At 40.7% G+C, this 21617-nt stretch overlaps 1 protein-coding gene across 1 annotated transcript in view; it reads right to left on the minus strand.

Moving 5' to 3' along the window:
* Window positions 1-2748: 2748 nt before the first annotated feature.
* The window catches only part of LOC111952325 (vesicular glutamate transporter 3-like), a 41850-nt gene continuing 22981 nt past the window's right edge, over window positions 2749-21617 (minus strand). The window contains exons 4-12 of the mRNA XM_023970898.2: window positions 18246-18360; window positions 17875-17962; window positions 13711-13797; window positions 10738-10880; window positions 10273-10422; window positions 9579-9711; window positions 7967-8077; window positions 5741-5868; window positions 2749-5456 (exon numbers count right to left, since the gene is read on the minus strand). Of these exons, the coding sequence (XP_023826666.1) occupies window positions 5127-5456; window positions 5741-5868; window positions 7967-8077; window positions 9579-9711; window positions 10273-10422; window positions 10738-10880; window positions 13711-13797; window positions 17875-17962; window positions 18246-18360 (1285 nt within the window). The 3' untranslated portion in view covers window positions 2749-5126. The remainder of the gene's footprint in view (window positions 5457-5740; window positions 5869-7966; window positions 8078-9578; window positions 9712-10272; window positions 10423-10737; window positions 10881-13710; window positions 13798-17874; window positions 17963-18245; window positions 18361-21617) is intronic.

A 21617-nucleotide genomic window follows, 5' to 3' on the forward strand; every position in this document is an offset into this window, starting at 1 on the left:
CCCTCTTCCCCCTCCTCCCTCCTCCTCCCATCCCCCCAAAATCCTCCTCATTCAGCAAAGCAATCTGGCAGCCATGTGTACTCCCTAACATTTTACATTACATTTAAGAAAAAACACAGAGAAACACAGAGAAACCTGTCTCTTATACACATCTAGATGTGTATAAGAGACAGGCACAGACACATGCACACAAAAACGCACACACTAACACACAATCACAGGCAACCTGGTCTTGGATAAGGCACAAGTGATCAAGCAGAGAGCCAATCCATTGGGCAAAAACTGGTCAAATCATTTCAACCAAAGAAATCTATGAGATGACCTTGAATCAACGTGGAAAACTGATTGGATTTGCAAAAATGTATCAACTTAAGGGCATTTTGTTGTTTTTTTCACCCAACTTTTAACCTAAATCCAATGACATGGTGATATTTTCTGTTGATTTCATGTTAAATCCACATTAGTCGAAAACTTAACCAAATATGAATCAAAACTAGATGTTGAACTGAAGTCTGTCCCCATTCGGGAAGGCATTCATTAGATAGATCATGTTTTTCATAAATCATATCTAACACAAATATTATATGATGCTGTGTTTGTAAGTGAAAGTTTAATCTACACCTCAGCACAATGTCTATAGGCAGCTATAGTGGAATTGCTCTCCTGGCTAGGCCACMTAATTGTCAGGTGTTGCAATATACTGTACATGTAGTATGGCAGCTAGAGCACTCTAAATGTTGATGGATTGCAGAGAGAACAGCTAAAGTAGGAAAATATAACAGTATCGGGAAATAACTATTGTAGTGCTGAAGAAAACTAAGATTTCCTTTGCAGGTAGACAGGTTGGCAGTCTCTATTCTGATAAGGGATCCTCTTCATAAGACATTGTTCTCAGAAGGGCGCCTTGATTTGTGGCCTGGTTTTAGTTTGTTTACCCAATGTGTTACAGTAAGAAGCCATTCACCTCATTGCTTGACCATTCACAACTGGATGTAGTAGGAGGAAAGCTTAGATTAGAATAAAGCTGGAAATAGGCCCCAGTGTTTCTATAAGCTTCTATATATCCAAAAACAAGTGTTTAATCATTGATGGGTCTGTTGCTCAATCCAAAGAGGCCCTTCTGAGTCAACAGAACAGACAGTCAATCTGAAATAAACAGGACCTTTGCCATTGGCTGCTGTCTGCTTGTGGACTAAGTAGCTGCTGTGTGTCCGAGGGCTTTGGGGTGGACTGGGTTGTGGTGGCCTCATGAGAAGGACACGTAGTGGGTCTGAGAACCTTGTGACATGTACAGGAGGCTACTGTATTTTCTTCACTATTAAACAGATTGTATTGCTTTCTAGTGGTATTTTTGGTATAGTTACCACTTACCGGTAAGGGTACAATTTCAGTTGATTTATTGTGGTGAACATGTAGTGTGGTCACAATCAATAAACACTACAGAATAAATGGTGCTACATTTTCTTACGTGGGTCACAGCACAGCTCAAAAAACACAAATGACATTTATTTTTAGCAGTGTACGATAGGCTTTCCCCTCTTACTCAGTGATCACTATTGTCTTTTCACCTTTTAGCTCACATTTGGTTATTGATTGTGAATAGAAAAGCTGACTGTTTACAGTTTTGAACCACCTCCAACTTGTAAAGGGAGAGGAGGAGATAAGTTGATCAAACACTGGGCTTCAAACGGGCAGCAAAGAGCTGCCCAAAGAGCTTCTCAAACAAGCTCTCAAAGACTGTCACAAAAATTCCAATGAATATAAACCAATAACAAGGTCCATAACCTTGAACCCTTCCCAGGCCTATCTGTGAGAACAACTCATTAACATACAATGGCAGATAAAAAGAATATAGCAAGCTGGTCTTTAAGGACCAAATTGTAATTACACAGCATTTACCTCCTCTGGAAATTACTACAACTATAAAAATATAAAGAAAAGGTAATAGGCCCTCTTAAAAAGTACATGCTGTCATTCATTATTTTCTATTGATTATATTCATCCTGAGTTACCTCTCGAGCGTGATGGCTCCACTATTAGTAGCCAATTTTAAATCAGGAATTACGATAAACACAGTATTTGCCTGCACAAATGACTGTAAACTAGTGTCCCATGAAGTTGCTAGCTTACTGGTGGATCTAAGTGTTTAGGAACCAGAACAGATAAGGTGAAGGATGTTTACTGAGAGATGATGGGAAGCAGAGCGGTCTGTGTAGTTGTTACAATGATTCAGAAAGCTAATTTGAGTAAACACACAGCTTAGTGTTGATTGTAGAACAGCCATTTTGTCTCAAAGTAGTGGCAGATAAAGACAGTCAAACGGTATGAATATTGTTTGTATCCATGTGTTCAATTACTCATGGCTAATGATGTTTACCTTCAATCCATACATGGAATTTACTGTAAGGCCATGTGGTTTTGTGGGCAGTTTGAGGTCTACAAAAAGTTGGAGTGTATATAATCAGTCCACACAAGCCTGACTGCAGCCCTCCCCCCCCGGTTTACAATAGGACAAATTGGGGGTTTCAAACTGTAAGATTTATTTTGAGTTAAAGCAATTGACAAATTGCACTTGATGGTGGATTTACCACAAAGAACTTTGAAATGGACGATCAGTGGTGGAATAAAGAACAACTCGGTTCACATTACTCAGTGATCCATCGTTAAGACTTGTTCAGGGTGTCTCTTTTTTTAAACAAACCTCTCAATACAGAATAGACAATATTCAAGTTAAAAGCTGGACAATCAAATAGTAAAGTGCATTTATCAAACAATGGAATGACAAATAATTATATACTGTACAAAAAAACTGAAAAATCACTGTCCCATAAGTCCTATAAATAGCATTAATAATTTGATCCCATACACTATATACATCATTTTTTCCATATTTTTTKAATGTTTGAGGAGTAGTCAATCAACCCCTTATTCAGACAATTTTAAAAAATGAGTAAATAAACATGAATATCAAATAGATCAATAGTAGATGATTGCATGATGATATGTGACTTCAACCCACTTGGAGAATGTGTGCACAGTTTTACCTTCCACAGTATATTTGTCCTACTGAGAGCTTACAGCTCCATAAGTACACATAGCAATGCTGAAGCTAGTGCATTAAAGGGAAACAGTGGGACCAGGGCCTGGTAAGGCATGGACAGCAGGCTGAGAGCTGTGGTAGAGTATTGTCACTAAACAGTAGCAAATTGTTACAAGCAACAATAAAAAAGGCCTATAATTTTAACACTGTGGTCTACTTCAATAATGCTGAAAGCAAACCAGTCACATTCATAATATGCACGTCCCCTTAGTTGCATAGCTGACACAAAACAAAACTATTCACATTCAATTAAAGGTAAGCCATACTCCAGTATGTTTCATCTGCCCATACTATGCAAAGAACGTTGGTYAGCAGTTGTGGATAATAGCTAGTTTGACATTATAGTCGGCAACGTTATCACGCTAGCTTACTTTATTATTAGCAACGTTAGCTAGCTCATCTAGCTAGCTAAAATCTCATTGGTTGGATAATTGTTCCGACTTCAGAAGTTGAACACAATCGTGTTGTATTTACAACTTCACAAATGGGAAATGAGACTCCAAGGAGCATTTGAAGGCAGCATTATACCAAAGTTGCATACATTTACATTGCTGCAAAAAAATACAGTTCCAGTCAAAGTTTGGACACACCTACTCATTCAAAGGTTTTTCTTTATTTGTACTATTTTCTATATTGTAAATAAATCCCTGACAGTGTCACCAGCAAAGCACCCACCCCATCATCACAGCTCCTCCTTTATGCTTCATGGTGGGAACCACACATGGGGAGATCCTCCGTTCACCTACTCTGCGTCTCACAAAGCATTTATTTGGGCTGCAATCTGAGGTGCAGTTAACTCTAATGAACTTATCCTCTGCAGCTTAAAATAATGATGGACTGTCGTTCTCTTTGCTTATTTGAGCTGTTCTTGCCATAATATGGACTTGGTCTTTCACCAAAAAGGGCTATCTTCTGTATACCACCCCTACCTTGTCACAACACAACTGATTGGCTCAAACGCATTAAGAAGGTTACAAATTAACTTTTAACAAGGCACACCTGGTAATTTAAATGCATTCCAGGTGACTACCTCATGAAGCTGGTTGAGAGAATGCCAAGAGGTTGGAAAGCTGTCTTCAAGGCAAAGGGTGACTACTTTGAAGAATCTCAAATATAAAATATATTTAGATTTGTTTAACACTTTTTTGGTTACTACATGATTCCATATGTGTTATTTCATAGTTTTGATGTCTTCACTATTATTCTACAATATAGAAAATAGTAAAAATAAAGAAAAACCCTGGAATGAGTAGGTGTGTCCAAACTTTTGACTGGTACTGTATATATTTTTATTTTGCTATTACACAAATTGTAATGTCCCTTCATCTGTGAGTTCCTACCAGACAAATGTGTCTAATTTCTCTCTCATTTTACACCCTTTGCTCAGCCTCAGACGCAACACCTGGTTAGTGAAACGTGACCTCATCATCAGGGACCACACGATAATGTAAAGATGTCTCAGTACGAGGTAAAACAGTCAAATGGATAAAATGACCAAACAACAACAGAAAGCAAGTTTGTGGTAATTGACCAATKGCTGCTGAAACTTCTTTTGTAACTTCTCAGAAGAATGACCACTGATAGTTCTGCCGGTCTGTGTGAATTTGACCCTTCTTCCTTTACTGGATGTTGATGTGAAGGCAAAGTCCTCTCAAATGACCCCCTTTCCAAGAGTCAATTATTTTTGAACAAGTATGTCACTATACCCTTCGTTCACTTGATGTTGACGTGAAGGGGAAGTCCTGCAGTGCTTCTCAAGTTACACCCTATTCCCTGTAGTAGTAGTGCACTATATATYGAATAGGAAGGGGGTCATTAGAGATCATTTTGTGTCTCGGTTCTCTACCCTTTTCCAGAAGTGGGCATTTGCACACGCCACATGGATATTAAAGCATAGGATTGGTGAAAGGATTGGCTGGAGGGAGTTTTCACCATTGTTGAAGCCATGTGAGAAAGTGTGCAAGTGCACGCTTCAGGAAAAAGGTGAAGAGCAAGGACAGCCAATGCCCCTGATACTTAGGGCACATCACTGATACTGCTCCTGGTAGTTCCCATTACCATGGTGGSAGTTCCCATCATCCTCATCCTGCTGCATGGTGACTCCTCTCTTCTTCTTCCAGCCCGAAGGGTTCTCTGTGGTTCCATAGCTCTTCTTGGGTGCCATGGCAATCTCGCTGTTGAGCTCCGTCTCTTCGGCCAGCTCGTCTTCGTCGATGATGCCGATCTTATCGTCGCTGGTGCTCTCYGGGTCGGCCCAGTCCTGCTTGTCGCCCGAGGCAAAGATAGCATAGAAGATGACCCCCGTGTAGTGCACCATGGCGGCAATCACGAACACGTTTTGCCACTCCAGACGGGTCTACAGAGGGGGAAAGACTTGAGTCAGTGACCAAACTGTCACACTTGTCTGATATAACGTTTGATTTGATTGACAATGTTAGAAAATCAGTATCTCATTGTGTCATTCACCAGTCGTGTTACTCGTGTCCTATACGGTAGTCATATTAGGAAGTCCCTCAGGGGGAGTTTCGTTTGACATCTAAGGGACTTCCTAATATTGATGCCATAGTCTTATCCTGGCTCATTTTGCTAATCTCATTGACAGCTGTTAGAATTTGTCTGTAATGTTGAATGTGACAATACCTTGTGTTTAGTCAGTTCTCCAACGATAAGGGGGCACACCATTCCAGACAGTGTGCCAACGCCATTGGAGATGCCCATTAGGATACTGGCATAGCGAGGGGCAATGTCCAAGTGGTTTACGTTGAACCCTGGGGATACAGTAACAAGTACAGTCCATCAGAGTAAATTGTTTATGCCACTGTCAAATTATCTTTGGGTAATTAAAAAGCACTACATGAAATCCCATCATGTATTATTTATTATTAGATATTGAATACCACACACTATTCATGCTGTCTCTTAGAAATGTTTTTGGGATCATCCATTTGGATTAATAAATAACCATTTAGCCAAACAGTAATGTATATGAATACATTTTATTAATGTATTATTATATACACTACCGTTCAAAAGTTTGGGGTCACTTATAAATGTCCTTGTTTTTGAAAGAAAAGCTAAAAATKTTGTCCATTAAAATAACATCAAATTGATCAGAAATACAGTGTAGACATTGTTAATGTTGTAAATGACTATTGTAGCTGGAAAAAAATGACTTTTTATGGAATATCTACATAGGTGTACAGAGGCCCATTATCAGCAACTATCACTCCTGTGTTCTAATGGCACGTTGTGTTAGCTAATCCAAGTTTATCATTTTAAAAGGCTAATTGATCATTAGAAAACCCTTTTGCAATTATGTTAGCACAGCTGAAGCAATAAAACTGGCCTTCTTTAGACTAGTTGAGTATCTGGAGCATCAGCATTTGTGGGTTCGATTACAGGATCAAAATGGCCAGAAACAAAGACCTTTCTTCTGAAACTCGTCAGTCTATTCTTGTTCTGAGAAATGAAGGCTATTCCATGGGAGAAATTGCCAAGAAACTGAACATCTCGTACAACGCGGTGTACACTTCCCTTCACAGAACAGCCCAAACTGGCTCTACCAGAATAGAAAGAGGAGTGGGAGGCCCCGGTGCACCACTGTGCAAGAGGACAAGTACATTAGAGTGTCTAGTTTGAGAAACAGACACCTGCCAGTCTCCTCAACTGGCAGCTTCATTAAATAGTACCCGCAAAACACCAGTCTCAACGTCAACAGTGAAGAGGCGACTCCGGGATGCTGGCCTTCTAGGCAGAGTTGCAAAGAAAAGCCATATCTCAGACTGGCCAATAAAAAGAAAAGATTAAGATGGGCAAAAGAACACAGACAATGGACAGAGGAAGATTGGAAAAAAGTGTAATGGACAGACAAATCTAAGTTTGAGGTGTTCAGATCACAAAGAAGAACATTCGTGAGATGCAGAAAKAATAAAAAGATGCTGGAGGAGTGCTTGATGCCATCTGTCAAGCATGGTGGAGGCAATGTGAAGGTCTGGGGGTGCTTTGGTGGTGGTAAAGTGGGAAATTTGTACAGGGTAAAAGGGATATTGAAGAAGGAAGGCTATCACTCCATTTTGCAACGCCATGCAATACCCTGTGGACGCTGCTTAATTGGAGCCAATTTCCTCCTACAACAGGACAATGACCCAAAGGACAGCTCCAAACTATGCAAGAACTATTTAGGGAAGAAGCAGTCAGCTGGTATTCTGTCTATAATGGAGTGGCCAGCACAGTCACTGGATCTCAACCCTATTAAGCTGTTGTGGGAGCAGCTTGACCGTATGACACGTAAGAAGTGCTTCAGGAAGCATGGGGCATGGGGTGAAATATTTTCAGATTACCTCAACAAATTGACAACTAGAATGCCAAAGGTCTGCAAGGCTGTAATTGCTGCAAATGGAGGATTCTTTGACGAAAGCCAAGTTTGAAGGACACTATTATCATTTCAATTAAAAATCATTATTTAAAACCTTGTCAACGTCTTGACTATATTTCCTATTCATTTTGCAACTCATTTCATGTATGTTTTCATGGAGAACAAGGACATTTATAAGTGACCCCAAACTTTTGAACGGTAGTGTGTATTATTATTACTATCACTGCATTGTTCAGAAAGAGCTCTCAAGCTAATCATTTCACTGTACTGTTTTCCACCTGTTGTGTTCTGTGCACGTGGGGAATAAACGTTGAAACTTGAACTGAGGCATATCGCTCAGCAGCAGTACGAGAAGGATCTCCAGACTCAACATTTATTCTTGGATTCATAACTTTACAACAGAAACACACAAATAATTATGTCTGTAACCTCACTTGACTGAAAAAAGTTATAAATACATCTAAAATGATGCTGAACTGAAGCTTTTATACCTGAGATGGCAAAGCCACTGAAGCCCACAGCCAACACCAGGAAGGAGATGGCAACACCACGTGTGTGACTGAAACCCACCACCAGCAGCAGTGTGGCCTCCATGCCAAAACCTGCAGGGGTAACAGGGCACACAAAGATCAAAGGCTACCTTACCAAATCCTGATTGGTAGGCAATGCTTTATTAGCTTCATCAGACCTGATACAGTGTCATACCCAGCAAACAGTGAACATTCCTACAACATTAGGTAACGTTCCAAGGGAGTCTCAATTTTTGTTTTCAGTTAACGTTACATTAGCGTGACAATATCATACAAATGTTTTCAAAATGTCCTGGAATTTAATATTAGTAGAAGGACATGAACATTAGTGGAAGGACATGCCATAATGGTTATCGGCTAGTTTTATGCCCTACCTAAGAGGAAATCACTGTACAGTGCCTTCAGAAAGTATTCACACCCCTTGACGTTTTCTCAATTGTGTTGTGTTACAGCTTGAATTTAAAAAGGATTAAATATTGTTTTTTTGCCACTGGCCTACACACAATACCACATAATGTCAAAGTGGAATTATGTTTTTCGAAAGTTTTACAAATTAATAAAAAATGAAAAGCTGAAATGTCTTGAGTCAATATTCAACCCCTTTGTTATGGCAAACCTAAATAAGTTCAGGAGTAAAAATTTCCTGAACAAGTCACATAATAAGTTGCAATACACCCAGTCACTACAAATATACATGTGCGTCCTTTCAGTTGCCGGAGAGGAAGAGATTTCACCATGCCAATAGTGACTTTGAAACAGTTACAGAGTTTAATGGCTGTGATAGGAGACAACTGAGGATGGATCAACAACATTGTAGTTACTCCACAATACTAACCTAATTGACAGAGTGAAAGGAAGGAAACCTGTACAGAATAAAAATATTTAAAAGAAAATGCATTCTGTTTKCAACAAGGCACTAATGTAATACTGAAAAACAAACTGAAGTTAAGCGCAGGCAAAATCATAGAGGGAAACCTGGTTCAGTCTGTTTTCCACCAGACACTGGGAGATGAATGTACCTTTCAGCAGGACAATAAACTAAAACACAAGCCCAAATTTACACTGGAGTTGCTTATCAAGAAGACAGTGAATGTTCCTGAGTGGCCGAGTTACAGTTTTGACGTAAATCTACTTGAAAATCTATGGCAAGACCTGAAAATGGTTGTCTAGCAATGATAGACGACCAATTTGACAGAGCTTGAAGAATTTCGAAAATAATAATCGACAAATGTTGCACAATCCAGGTGTGTATAGCTCTTAAAAGACTTATCCAGAAAGTCTCAAAGCTGTAATCGCTGCCAAAGGTGCTTCTACAAAGTACTGACTCAGGGTTGTGAAAACTTATGTAAATGAGATATTTCTGTATTTCCTTATCAATAAATTTGAAACAATTTCTAAAAACATGTTTTTACTTTGTTATTATGGGGTATTGTGTGTAGATGTAATTGAATAAATTCTGAATTCAGGCTGTAACACAACAAAATGTGGAATAAGTCAAGGGGTGTGAATACTTTCTGAAGGCACTGTAGGTACAATGTAAGGAAATTAATTCCTTCTGTCCTGGGTACTATACCTCCGCAGTTCATGATTTTCCGGACGTTTGTAGTTGACATGATTTTACGACTGCGTAGGAAGTCGGCCAGCTGGCCACCGATTGGAACTACGATGGTCATCACCATGTGAGGAACAGCAGACAGGAGCCCCACCTTTGAGGAGGAACAAGTCAACACCCAGAAATGATGGTAAGAGCATGATGCTAGATGATGAGTGGATTATTTTAATCTGCTAGGGCAAAAAACTAAATGTGAACCCCTTGGAGTTCACAGGACAGAGTTTGGGAAAAGTTGCTCTAGACCAGTGTTTCCCAAACCTGTCCTCGAGTACCCCCCAGAGTACCCTCCTATTTAATGTATTCCAGAACTAGCACAGCTGATTTAACAGCTTGATGATTAGGTGACCTTTTGAATCAGCTGTGCTAATTCTGGAACACATCAAATACGTGGACAGGCTAGAGGTTTGGGAAACAGTGCTCTAGATTGTACTGTAGATACATGTGTCATGCAGTTCATTTTGACATTTTCTTTTCAGTATTATGTCAAACATTTCTCTAACATACTGTACTTTCTCTGATGAAAGACATAATCTCGAAGTTGAAAATAAATGATGATCCACTTGAGTCTTATGATAATAAGAGTGTTGTTCCATTTACTATGGATAACAAATTGCAAAGAGATGTGTTAGATCTACACCACACAGAGAAGACCCACCTTGCCGATAGAGAAGCCGAACACCTCCTCGAAATAGGCCGGCTGGCTGATCAGGAGCAGATAGAAGGTCCAGCTTCGGCAGAAGTTAGCCACGATGATGGCATAGACAGGCATGGAGGTGAAGAAACGGCRCCATGGAGTCTTGAATTTCTGTGGTGGGCCAGAAATAGGGGATCTGATCTCACTGACAATCTCAGGGCTCAATTTCAGTGGTCAACCTGGGTTATGTATTGGGTTATGTTTTCATTTTCAAGCGTGTCATCGATTTCAGGGGTCAACAGCACTCAAATAGGAAGCCTACTGTTGTTAACCTGGCTTAAGTATCTTGTCAATCTTGGTTATATCTTATATGTGTGTCACAAAACTTCTATAAGTACTTACAAGAGCATGATATTTCAAATAAAATAAATATTTATTATACTACGCTAATTTATCTGACAGCAGCCAGAGTGAGCAGTAGCATACCTCAGTGGCGCTCAATATTTTGACCCCCTCGCCAATGGTGGTCTCTATGTAGATCCTCTCCTCATCGCTTATAGTGGGGTGGGCGGCTGGGCTCCCATAGGCAAGCAGGAGCCAGAAGATGTACCATATGATCCCAAATACACCTGGATGTACAGAAATAAACAACACAGGTCATCACCAATGCTCTTATTGTTATATGGGTATTACAAAAGAGTCTGTTTTTACGAGACTTCCAGATGACGGTTCATATTGTAACTATGAAGCAATTAGGTAGGGACAGATTCCTGGTCAATGATTAAGCATAGTTCTGCACTAAAAAAACAAGCTCTATTGGGAATCTGCATTGAAAATGTTTTTTAGTYAAGGACTAGGCTTAATCTGTGTCCGACAAAACCGCCCCTAAGGGCTTTGTTATAGATCATAGAGATGGAAAGACGGCACATCTCATTCATTGGATCATCTCTCCCGCTGACTAGGAAGGAATTCCATGATCCCTCCTGAACTCATAGGAAGTCTCCACCAGTTGTCTACTTTAAAATTATGAAAGCCTTCAATAGTGCTGCCCATGCTAAACAGGCTTTGTGGCAAGTGCACCCTCTATCCATCTCAATGTACATGTAAGTGATATGGCAGCCTAATTATAACTGGGCATTGACCAATTCTAGATCAAAAACAAAAAAAGATGCTTCATTAGTCAAACAAAATGAAAGATTACAGTGCCTTCGGAAAGTATTCAGAACCCTTGACTTTTTYCMMMWTTTKKTWMMWTWMMRGSYTWWTYYWAAAWTKRWWAAAWWWKKTTKKTTTTTTTAAATCTCAGCAATCTACACACAATACCGCATAATGACAAAACAAAAACAGGTTTAGAAATTTTTGCAAATGTATAAAAAATAAAAACGGAAATATTTTATTTACATAAGTATTATGACCCTTTGCTATGAGACTCGAAATTGAGGTCAGGTGCATCCTGTTTCCATTGATCATCCTTGAGATGTTTCTACAACTGAATTGGAGTCCACCTGTTGTAAATTCAATTGATTGGGAATGATTTGTAAAGGCACACACCTGTCTATTTAAGGTCCCACAGTTGACAGTGCATGTCAGAGCAAAAACCAAGCCATGAGGTCGAAGGAATTGTCCGTAGAGCTTTGAGACAGAATTGTGTTGAGGCACAGATCTGGGGAAGTGTACCAACACATTTCTGCAGAATTGAAGGTCCCCAAGAACACAGTGACCTACATCATTCTTAAATGGAAGAAATTTGGAACCACCAAGACTCTTCCTAGTGCTTTCCGCCYGGCCAAACTGAGCAATTGGGAGAGAAAGGCCTTGGTCAGGGAGGTGACCAAGAACCCGACGGTCACTCTTACACAGCTCTCAAGTTCCTCTGTGGAGATGGGAGAACCTTCCAGAAGGACAACCATCTCTGCAGCACTCCACCAAATCAGGCCTTCATGGTTGAGTGGCCAGACGGAAGACTCCTCAGTAAAACGAGCATTACAGCCCACTGGAGTTTGCCAAAAGACACCGAAAGACTCTCAGACCATGAGAAACAAGATTCTCTGGTCTGATGAAACCAAGATTGAACTCTTTGGCCTGAATGCCAAGCGTCACGTCTGGAGGAAACCTGGCACCATCCCCACAGTGAAGCATGGTGGTGGCAGCATCATGCTGTAGATATGTTTTTCAGYGGCATGGACTGGGAGACTAGTCAGGATCGGGGCAAAGATGAATGGAGCAAAGTACAGAGATCCTTGATGAAAACCTGCTCTAGAGAGCTCAGGACCTTAGACTGGGGGCGAAGGTTCACCTTCCAACAGGACAACGACCTTAAACACACAGCCAAGACAACGCAGGAGAGGCTTCGGGACAGGTCTCTGAATGTCCTTGAGTGGCCCAGCCAGAGCCCGAACTTAAACCCGATCGAACATCTCTKGAGAGACCTGAAAATAGCTGTGCAGCAACACTCCCCATCCAACCTGACAGAGCTTGAGAGGATCTGCAGAGAAGAATGGGAGAAACTCCCCAAATACAGTTGTGCCAAATTTGTAGCGTCATACCCAAGAAGACTCGATGCTGTAATCGCTGMAAGTTGCATCAACAAAGTGCTGAGCAAAGGACCTGAATACTTATGGAAATGTGATATTTCCGTTTTTGGGGGGGGMATAAATGAGCAAAAATGTCTAAAAACCTGTTTTTGCTTTGTCATTATGGTGTGTTGTGTGTAGATGAGGATTTTTTTTWAAGTCAATTTTAGAATAAGGCTGTAACGTAACAAAATGTGGAAAAGTCAAGGGGTCTGAATACTTTCCGAAGGCACTGTAATTAGGTAGGAATCCCAGACAGGAAAAAGTTACTTTCAGTCAATTAATCATGTGATTAGATCACAAGAGAGCTACAGAAATGATACTGAAACGCAGCAGGCACAAAGTATCTTATGAGATTGTGTGAATATCTTAATCAAACAACAATTAAGATGAATTTGACAAAACAGAMGAAGCAAAGAAATTCGAGAACAATCTAAGACTGGTGTAATACTAATGRCATAATGACCGTGGTGCTTTGCATGTCACACTAGTGACAACTAGTGTACTGCATGGAATGTTGCTCAAATGGGAATCACCCACCTACTGTACTTTATCATAGTTGGGCCAGGTCTTGTGAAAGCTGTTCTGAAGTCATATAAGTAATTAAGTTGAGAATGAATATACATTTAGAAACTCAAGACACTTTTCCCCCCTATCTCTAGTTAGATCATAGACATCTCCCTGTTTTACAAAGATCACTATCTTTGGTCATTTCCGCCATCTAGAGTATCTGAACATCAGTGCCTGCATTTCAATGATTTTCCCAACCAAAACTCAATATGCAAACCTTAGTATATATTTCTGTATGAAAGATTTGTAAACCACACCTATACAATCCACATGGGTTCAATTTAGCAATTTAATATTGATTAAAAAAAAATCTTACCATAGATATAGAAGACTGAGGGCCATCCAACGAACTGAACCAGTACTCCTGCTAAAGGCATGGCAATCACAGCACCTGCATATGAACCTGGAAATAAAGAAAATGGAAAACATGAACATGCCACTGTCATAGTTCTCTTTGGTCAGCATCTAAATGAAACCCCAATAAAAAGACAAAGTAGTGATGCCCAGGTATCAAAACTAGCTTTGACTGAAAAAGCTTTCACTATTACATGRTCATTACTCCGCAGCCCCTCAGCAACTCTTCTTCATCACTAGAAAAGTACTACTAGAAAAAAGTATGACTTGCCACAAAAACATGAATAATCTCAGTTAGTGTAAATGTCATGCAACAGCAACCCTATTGGATTCATCAAATTAGGACTCATTGGCACCATCCTTGGGAGAGGATGTTTTAATGTATATTTTATTATCTGATGGCCTTATAAACACTCTCCATTTTAATAGGRCGGGGAGCAAGCTCCTTCAGAGTGAGCAGGTGCAGTGTGAGGGCAATCTTTCATTCAGAAGTGATGTCAAAAGTGTTTGGAAGCACCGGTTGTCATGGCACCAGTTTATTATGAAAGATGGCTSTTTTAATGCATTTTCGGGGGAGAACAACAGCCGACTTCTGCAAAACAAAACCACCTCTGTAACACATCATTTTAAGGGGTCCTTATTACAGTGTAATTACATATGTAAGTATTGTAATTAATTGTAATAATTCTAAGTTACACTGTACTAACAACATGTAACTGGTGGTACCTGCAGTCTGTAATTACAGAGATGTAAACTAAGGCTTGTTACCATGCTTGTTACAAATRTTCAGGTTTCTGATAAGATCTGAACACACCATTTTTCACCTGAACAAACCACATTATAAATATTTGCCAATTTAAAACCAACCACCTCATTGACAACATAAGCTATAAAGGGCTCTGGAGTATGATGCCCAGGCCCAGGTCCTGCTTTCGTTTGAAATGCATGGAAGCTTATGAGCGCTATGGCAAAAACAGGGTTTTACATAAATAAATAGTTTAAATTGTTAAATCGTTTAACAGTGAATTTGACATGTAAAGCAATGGTAGCTAAGGAGGGCGGGGCTTGACAAAGGATGAATTACTTTATTAAKCATCAATCAAACATTTTTACCACATTAATAAACAGTTATGGCAAAACTTTGKGGATAGTCATTCAGTGCTTGCCAAATTGTAAGCCTATTAAGCTTGGTTAAATAATGGTTTATAAATGCACTTAAAATGGTCATAAGACAACCCCTTATTTCATCATGTAACCTGGCAAGGGTTTCACAGTTGAAGAACATTCTCACTTCGGATGCATTGGTGCACTTATTTATTTATCCCAGGAATTAAGGCATCTTCATTAAGGCACTACAGAGGGTAGTGCGTACGGCCCAGTACATCACTAGGGCCAAGCTTCCTATCATCCAGGACCTATATACTAGGCGGTGTCAGAGGAAAGCACCAAAAATTGTCAAAGACTCCAGACACCCAAGTCATAGACTATTCTCTCTGCTTCCGCACGGCAAACGGTACCGGAGTGCCAAGGATAGGACCAAAAGGCTCCTTAAAAGCTTCTACCCACAAGCCTGCACCCAAGTCATAAGACTGCTGAACAATTAACCAAATGGCCACCGGATTATTTACAATGACCCCCCGTTTGTTTTTTACACTTCTGCTACTCGCTGTTTTATGCAGTCACTTCACCCCTACCTACATGTTCAAATTACCTCGACTAACCTGTACCCCCACACATTGACTCTGTACCGGTACCCCGTGTATATAGCCTCATTATTGTTATTTTATTGAGTTACTTTTTATAATTTCTTACGTTAGTTTATTTGATAAATATTTTCTTAACTCTTTCTTGAACTGTACTGTTGTTTAAGGTATTGTAAGTAAGTAAGCATATCACGGTAAGGTCTACACATGTTATATTCGGTGCATGTGACAAATAAAGTTTGATTTGATTTTGAACACGTCAATATCTGCCCACCTACCTAACGCCCTCGAAGTAACAACAACCTCTAACGTGCCCACAATTTGTGTTGACTCTGTCTCATAGTGACAGTGGTACTGAGATCGAGAAGAAAGTTGTGAGCAAAATACAGACATAAGAGATTGGTTGTTTAGGAGAGGTTGTATAGGAGACAAAAGGTTATATAGGAGACAAACACGTCCACATAGGAGAGAGAAKGTCGGTTTTCCATGCAATTTGTTTTTCTTTTTGGATACAGAAATTGCGCTGGACGATTTAGCATAGGTAGTTAGCTAGCTAGCTAGCATTCTACCTATGCTAAATCATTCTGCAGAATACCAAAAACTAGCCAGCTAATGTTAGCTTGCTAACTTAWTTAACATCCACAGACTTTCCATGCCTTGACAGCTAACTTTATCTAGCTAGCTACCTACAGCTGGCAAATAGCTGGCTAGCTGGGCTYGATCATGGTCTTATCTTCCCTGAACCTTGTTCTCAAGGTATCCATTACCAAGGGTATTAAATGAGACACACCCAGCATGTTAACGTTAGCTTGTGCACCAGCTAGCTTGTTAGTTTTAGCAAACACCATAAGTATTATGATAGTTGGATAACACAACAACTAGCTAGGTAGCTAGGCCTAGCTATAGGCTTAAACCCTAAAAAACATTTAATAATGTTAGCAGAGATATTGGAGGAAGTTTTCTGTACTGTCTCTGATGATAGTTAGCTAGTAGGCTAATTGTCTTTGCTATATTGTCATATACAGTAGCTAACTTACATTCTGTTTCTCTATGACACCTTTCCCATTGGGTCTCAGACTCCAGGATTGGAAACACAGAAACAGATGAAAAAACAGACGTTGTCGATTCCCATTGTTACTTGTAATGTTAAAAAGGGGAGAAAAAGACAATCCCATTTTCTCTGAATTAGCTAGCTAGCTAGGTTGCTCAACATACTATACGCTGCAGATTTCAGTCACCACAAAAAAAAAAAAAAATGTTATTGAGTAGGCCTATATCTTTGTTTATTCTAATTAATCAAATTATGAATCCAACAATAAAAAGCTGTACTATTTTGTAGTCTTTTTACATGTTACAATAAAGTTGACTAAATTAGAAGCTCATCTTTTGGTTGTTTTGACTTGGTAATGAGTAGTAAGTACATATATGGTATATGGTTGACCAATATCTGATCTGTTTTTGTAAACTCAACCAAATTAACGCAGATTATACACTTTTGGAGGGGGGGAACTGCTAGCAATAACATTGTGTTGACACGTAAGTTATTAGAGCCTATTGAGCCTTCAACCTTTCTCATCTTGGACACCCAGTGCATCTGTCCATGAGAGATTACCACCTTGTGACAGTTGTTACTGAATCAGATGCAGCTGAGAAGAAATGAAACACAATATTTGTGAATTTAGTGGAAACTTGCCCATTTGTAACAAGCAAGGCAACAAGCATTTGTTGTTACAGATCTATCATTACTGACTGCAAATGCCACCAGTTACATGTTGTTATTACAATGTAACTATGAGTTATCACAATTAACTACAATACTTGTTACAGTGTAATTACACATATAATTACATTGTAATAAGGACCCCATAAAATGAAGCGTTACTACAACCTATCCYATCCCCATTTTCAGCCATTTTACCACAATGCTAAACATCTCTGGACAGAGAACAATGAGATATATATTCAATGGMTCGATTGGGGTTGATTGTGGTTATGGGTATAACAGAAAGGCAGGCARGGTATTTTTGAATATCCATTCGATTTACTAAATTAATTAGATTTTTGCACTTTCACCTGTGAAGTTCATCATAATTTATTTTATCTGTAGCCTAACAAACTGCATGGTTACCCGAGTCGTAGAGGGAGGACCACACACCATATAGCATATTATTGATATCTTTGCAAGGGGGAAGATGGTGGAGGCCCATATTATCGATATTTGCGCACCACCATTTCTCACACAATAGATTTTACAGAACAAAAAGATCCCACCATGTCGAACAAACAAATGATCTGTCGGTGTTTATAAAATTGTGCCTTAAAATCTTGTTTCCATTACAGCGCACGTGTTTGTTTTTTTATACGGTATGACTTTCCTCACATAAAAACTGGATGGAAACGTGGTTAGTGTTAATTTCACTTACCACAGAATGAGGTGGTGGCCAGACGACTTCTCTCTAGGGGAGGAGCCCATTTGGCCCACATCCCATGGCATGCTGGGTAGGTAACACCCTGTATAGGAAACATTACAGGGCATCCTTATTCTGAATGGTCAAATAATCAACCTGAGTAAAGAGATACAGATAWATACAGTACCAGTCAAAAGTTCTGAATGGTGTGTCCAAACTTTTGACTGGTACTGTATACGTGTCCCTGTACTGTATATGAGCTTTGTCAAATGTATCAGTCATTATGATGACTAACGTTGCCACCTTCAATTGGGCTACATTTAGTAGATTTGGTTTAAATTTGGCAATGAAAGTGTCAAAATCCAGCAACAGTGAAGACGACGCACCTCCACCAAGCCTTGYAGGATGCGGACTAACATGACACAGCCGTAGTGCCTCCTGGCTGCTGACGGGATGAACATATTCAGTATGGACGTGAGGAAAATGGCCGCCCCAAACACTCTGGGGAAACATTACATTATAGTGTGACTAGGTTATAGACAACAATGGTGAGCAAAAATTACTACAAAGGGTAGCATTTTCCAATAATTGCATACRGGATCTTGTAGGATCTTAATTTGAGCCAGCTTGCTACAGCAGGAAAATAATCATTCAGCAACAGGAAATGTGAATTTTTGTAGGGGTTGATAACTTTTTCAAAAGGGAAAATCAAGTCTGACAAAGTGGAAACTTCAGAAACCAAAGTACAAACTACAAGTTTTAGATTTCCTGCATTGCAGAAAAGGTATCCTGCATCAGGGTGATAAAATTAAGATCCTACATCTTTACCCTCCCCTACGCATTTATTTGGACAGTGAAGCTAAAACTTTGAATTTGACTCTATACTCCAGCATTTTGGATTTGAGATCAAATGTTTTATAGGAGGCCACAGTTATAAAGGCAAAACGCAGTAACTACGCCAACAGTCAACACCAGCCATATGCAGGACCTGCAGAAGGAGCTACATGARYTAATGCAGAAATTTCTCAGCCACCACCATCCACTCTACAGTCCCACAAAAACCCAGGACCAAGCCAACAGCTGAATCAGAACGCACCCACCAACCAACCCAGCTGAGCCCTCTTGACTGTGGCCCAGCTTGGCTCCCCCAGCMCTATCATCATTAAYACAGGGACTAATGACCTGCCTGCCCAACAGGAGAGGGTGGCCACATCACATCACTAAGGGGAGTGATAGAGAGTGCCTCCACCATCTTCCCCCTTGCGAAGATTGTAATATCTACAGTACACTGCTCCAGAGAGATTTCCACCCTGCCACCATCCAGAGGGTAAATGCCAGCATCTCTCGGGACTGTATGCTATGGCCCAACGTACACCTGGCCCACCATCCCACCCTCAGCCTGGACTGTCTTTACGACAATGTACACCTGTACAAAGAGACAGTCCCCACCTTCGCCAGGATGTTAAAGGATGTTGCTTTGGGTGGCCAGTTCACCTCACCCTACAGGAGCAGCAGACCAGYCTCCAACTCCCTGAGACAAATCAGTTGCTCCTTTAGACYTGCATCCGGTGGCGCCTCACAGAGGCTGGAGAACAGCCAGCAACACTGCCCCCCACACCACCCTCCATCGCTTTTCTGCTCAGGAACTGCATGCAGATACACTGAGCTATGCACAAGCCGTACGCAGTCAAAGAGGCCCCACGCAGAGTTTGGAGGATCACAGGCCACACTGCCCTCCACACACCCCTCTTTAATTCCCCCTACAACCTCCCTCCCATGCTACCAGACCAGGTCCGCCTCAGCACAGCTCAACCAGACATGGCCCAGCACAGCTCAATCAGACCCAATCCATCACAGCACCTCTCTACCAGACCTGGCCCATCACAGCACAGCTCAACAAGACCCGGCCTGCCTCAGCACAGCTGTACCAGACCCGGCYCATTACAGTACAGCTGTACCAGACCCGGCCCATTACAGCACAGCACAGCTCTACYAGACCAGGACCACCTTAACTCAGCCCAGCTCTAMACAGCACAGATCACTACCCTAGTGTCTGGCAAAACACTGTTGAGTGTAGTGCACCACATGATGCAGTCCACACCATGTATCATTCACATCATCAGCCCTCTCTTCTGAGAGTTTGGAGCAGTGCACACGCAGAATGGACCACTCCTGCAGCAGTTCCACTCCTTGAGCGGGAGCTTCATCCGGATGGACTGCTCTCCCAGTTTCAGCCCCAGCCCCTGCGTCCAGCGACTTGAGGGAGTCTGTCAAATACTCAGTCTGCTGTGCTCTTACCTGGATGGCCAGGGACCTGGGCAAAGTCTCTGCTCACTCAACAAATAGCTGCAGATGACCCTATGCTTGTTTACTCTTATGGGAATGAGCTGAATACCCCCCCAGTGTGGGATGTATGATAAAACAAATGTTTACACAATTGACATTTGTGTACAGGACTCGTGTCCTGACATTCTGGTTCTCGGAAACATGGTTAAATGGTTCTGTCTCTGATAAAGACATTTAAAAGAAATTATTATAATGTATTTAGATGTGACAGATTACAGAAAGGGGGAGGAGTGGCCATATATGTAAAATCTAWTTTCATGGTGTCACCAACCTTTAAATATTTCTGTTRCTAGAAATTTGAGCTCCTAGTTGTACTATGGTTCTCCCTTTAAAAGTGGCGTTTGGTGGGTTATGGGAGACGTGACATGCCTCGCAAACATCCATTAATACTGTACATGTCACACCCTGACCATAGAGAGCCTTTTTATTCTCTRTGTTGGTTAGGTCGGGGTGTGACTAGGGTGGGTAATCTAGTTTTTTTTTCTATGTTGGCCTGGTATGGTTCCCAATCAGAGGCAGCTGTTTATCGTTGTCTCTGATTGGGGATCATATTTAGGCAGCCATTTCTCCACTGTGTTTTGTGGGATCTTGTTTTTGTGTTGATGCCYGTGAGCTTTACAGAACGTCACGTTTCGTGTATTCTTTATTGTTTTTTTGTTCGGTTCACTTAAATAAAAGGATGTCGAAACGATTTCACGCTGCGCTTTGGTCTGAGTATGATTACAACGACGATCGTGACAGTACATTTAAAGTCCCTAAACTCGGCAAGAGTCTTTTGTTCTGCTGATAGCCCATCAAGGGTGGATGGCTTCTAGCCCATCAAGGACACGTTGTTTGCAGAGTTCACAAACAGGAGGTGGAGTTCCAGAGCTCACAGATGTGCGTGGCATGGATTGTGATTTCATCTCGTTCMTCGCCCTCTTCAATGCTTCATTCTCCGCCTGACGCTCCGCCAATGCCGCCTGACTCTCCGCCAATGACGAGTGACTCTCCGCCAATGATGAGTGACTCTCCAACAATACCACCTGGCTCTGGACCAATGCATCAGCTGATTAATCACGGCTAAAGCGATTTAATTAAGGGTTTCAGTTAGGAAAATATGACGCTGTACAACGGGACCGGTCGGGAGTAGTGTAGGCCTAAGCTATTAAGGGACTGCAAGTGAAGAGCATAAAAATCCTAACATTTCCAAATAAAAATCYGATTGATTTATCAAGACCAGTCCCCATTCTCTGTGATTCAGTGATATTTATTCCTTATTGTCCTGCTGATAGTTGAAATAAACATCAGCATTTTGAAATTGTATTTTTATCATTATTTTATTAATGAAAGCATAAATACTGTACAGTAACGAAAGCCTAAATACTTTACAGTACATGCTTGATCTGACATTTTGCAGTTGCATGAGGTTT

The sequence above is a fragment of the Salvelinus sp. IW2-2015 genome, linkage group LG26 (genome assembly GCF_002910315.2).
Source record: "Salvelinus sp. IW2-2015 linkage group LG26, ASM291031v2, whole genome shotgun sequence".
In the NCBI taxonomy this organism is placed as follows: domain Eukaryota; kingdom Metazoa; phylum Chordata; class Actinopteri; order Salmoniformes; family Salmonidae; genus Salvelinus; species Salvelinus sp. IW2-2015.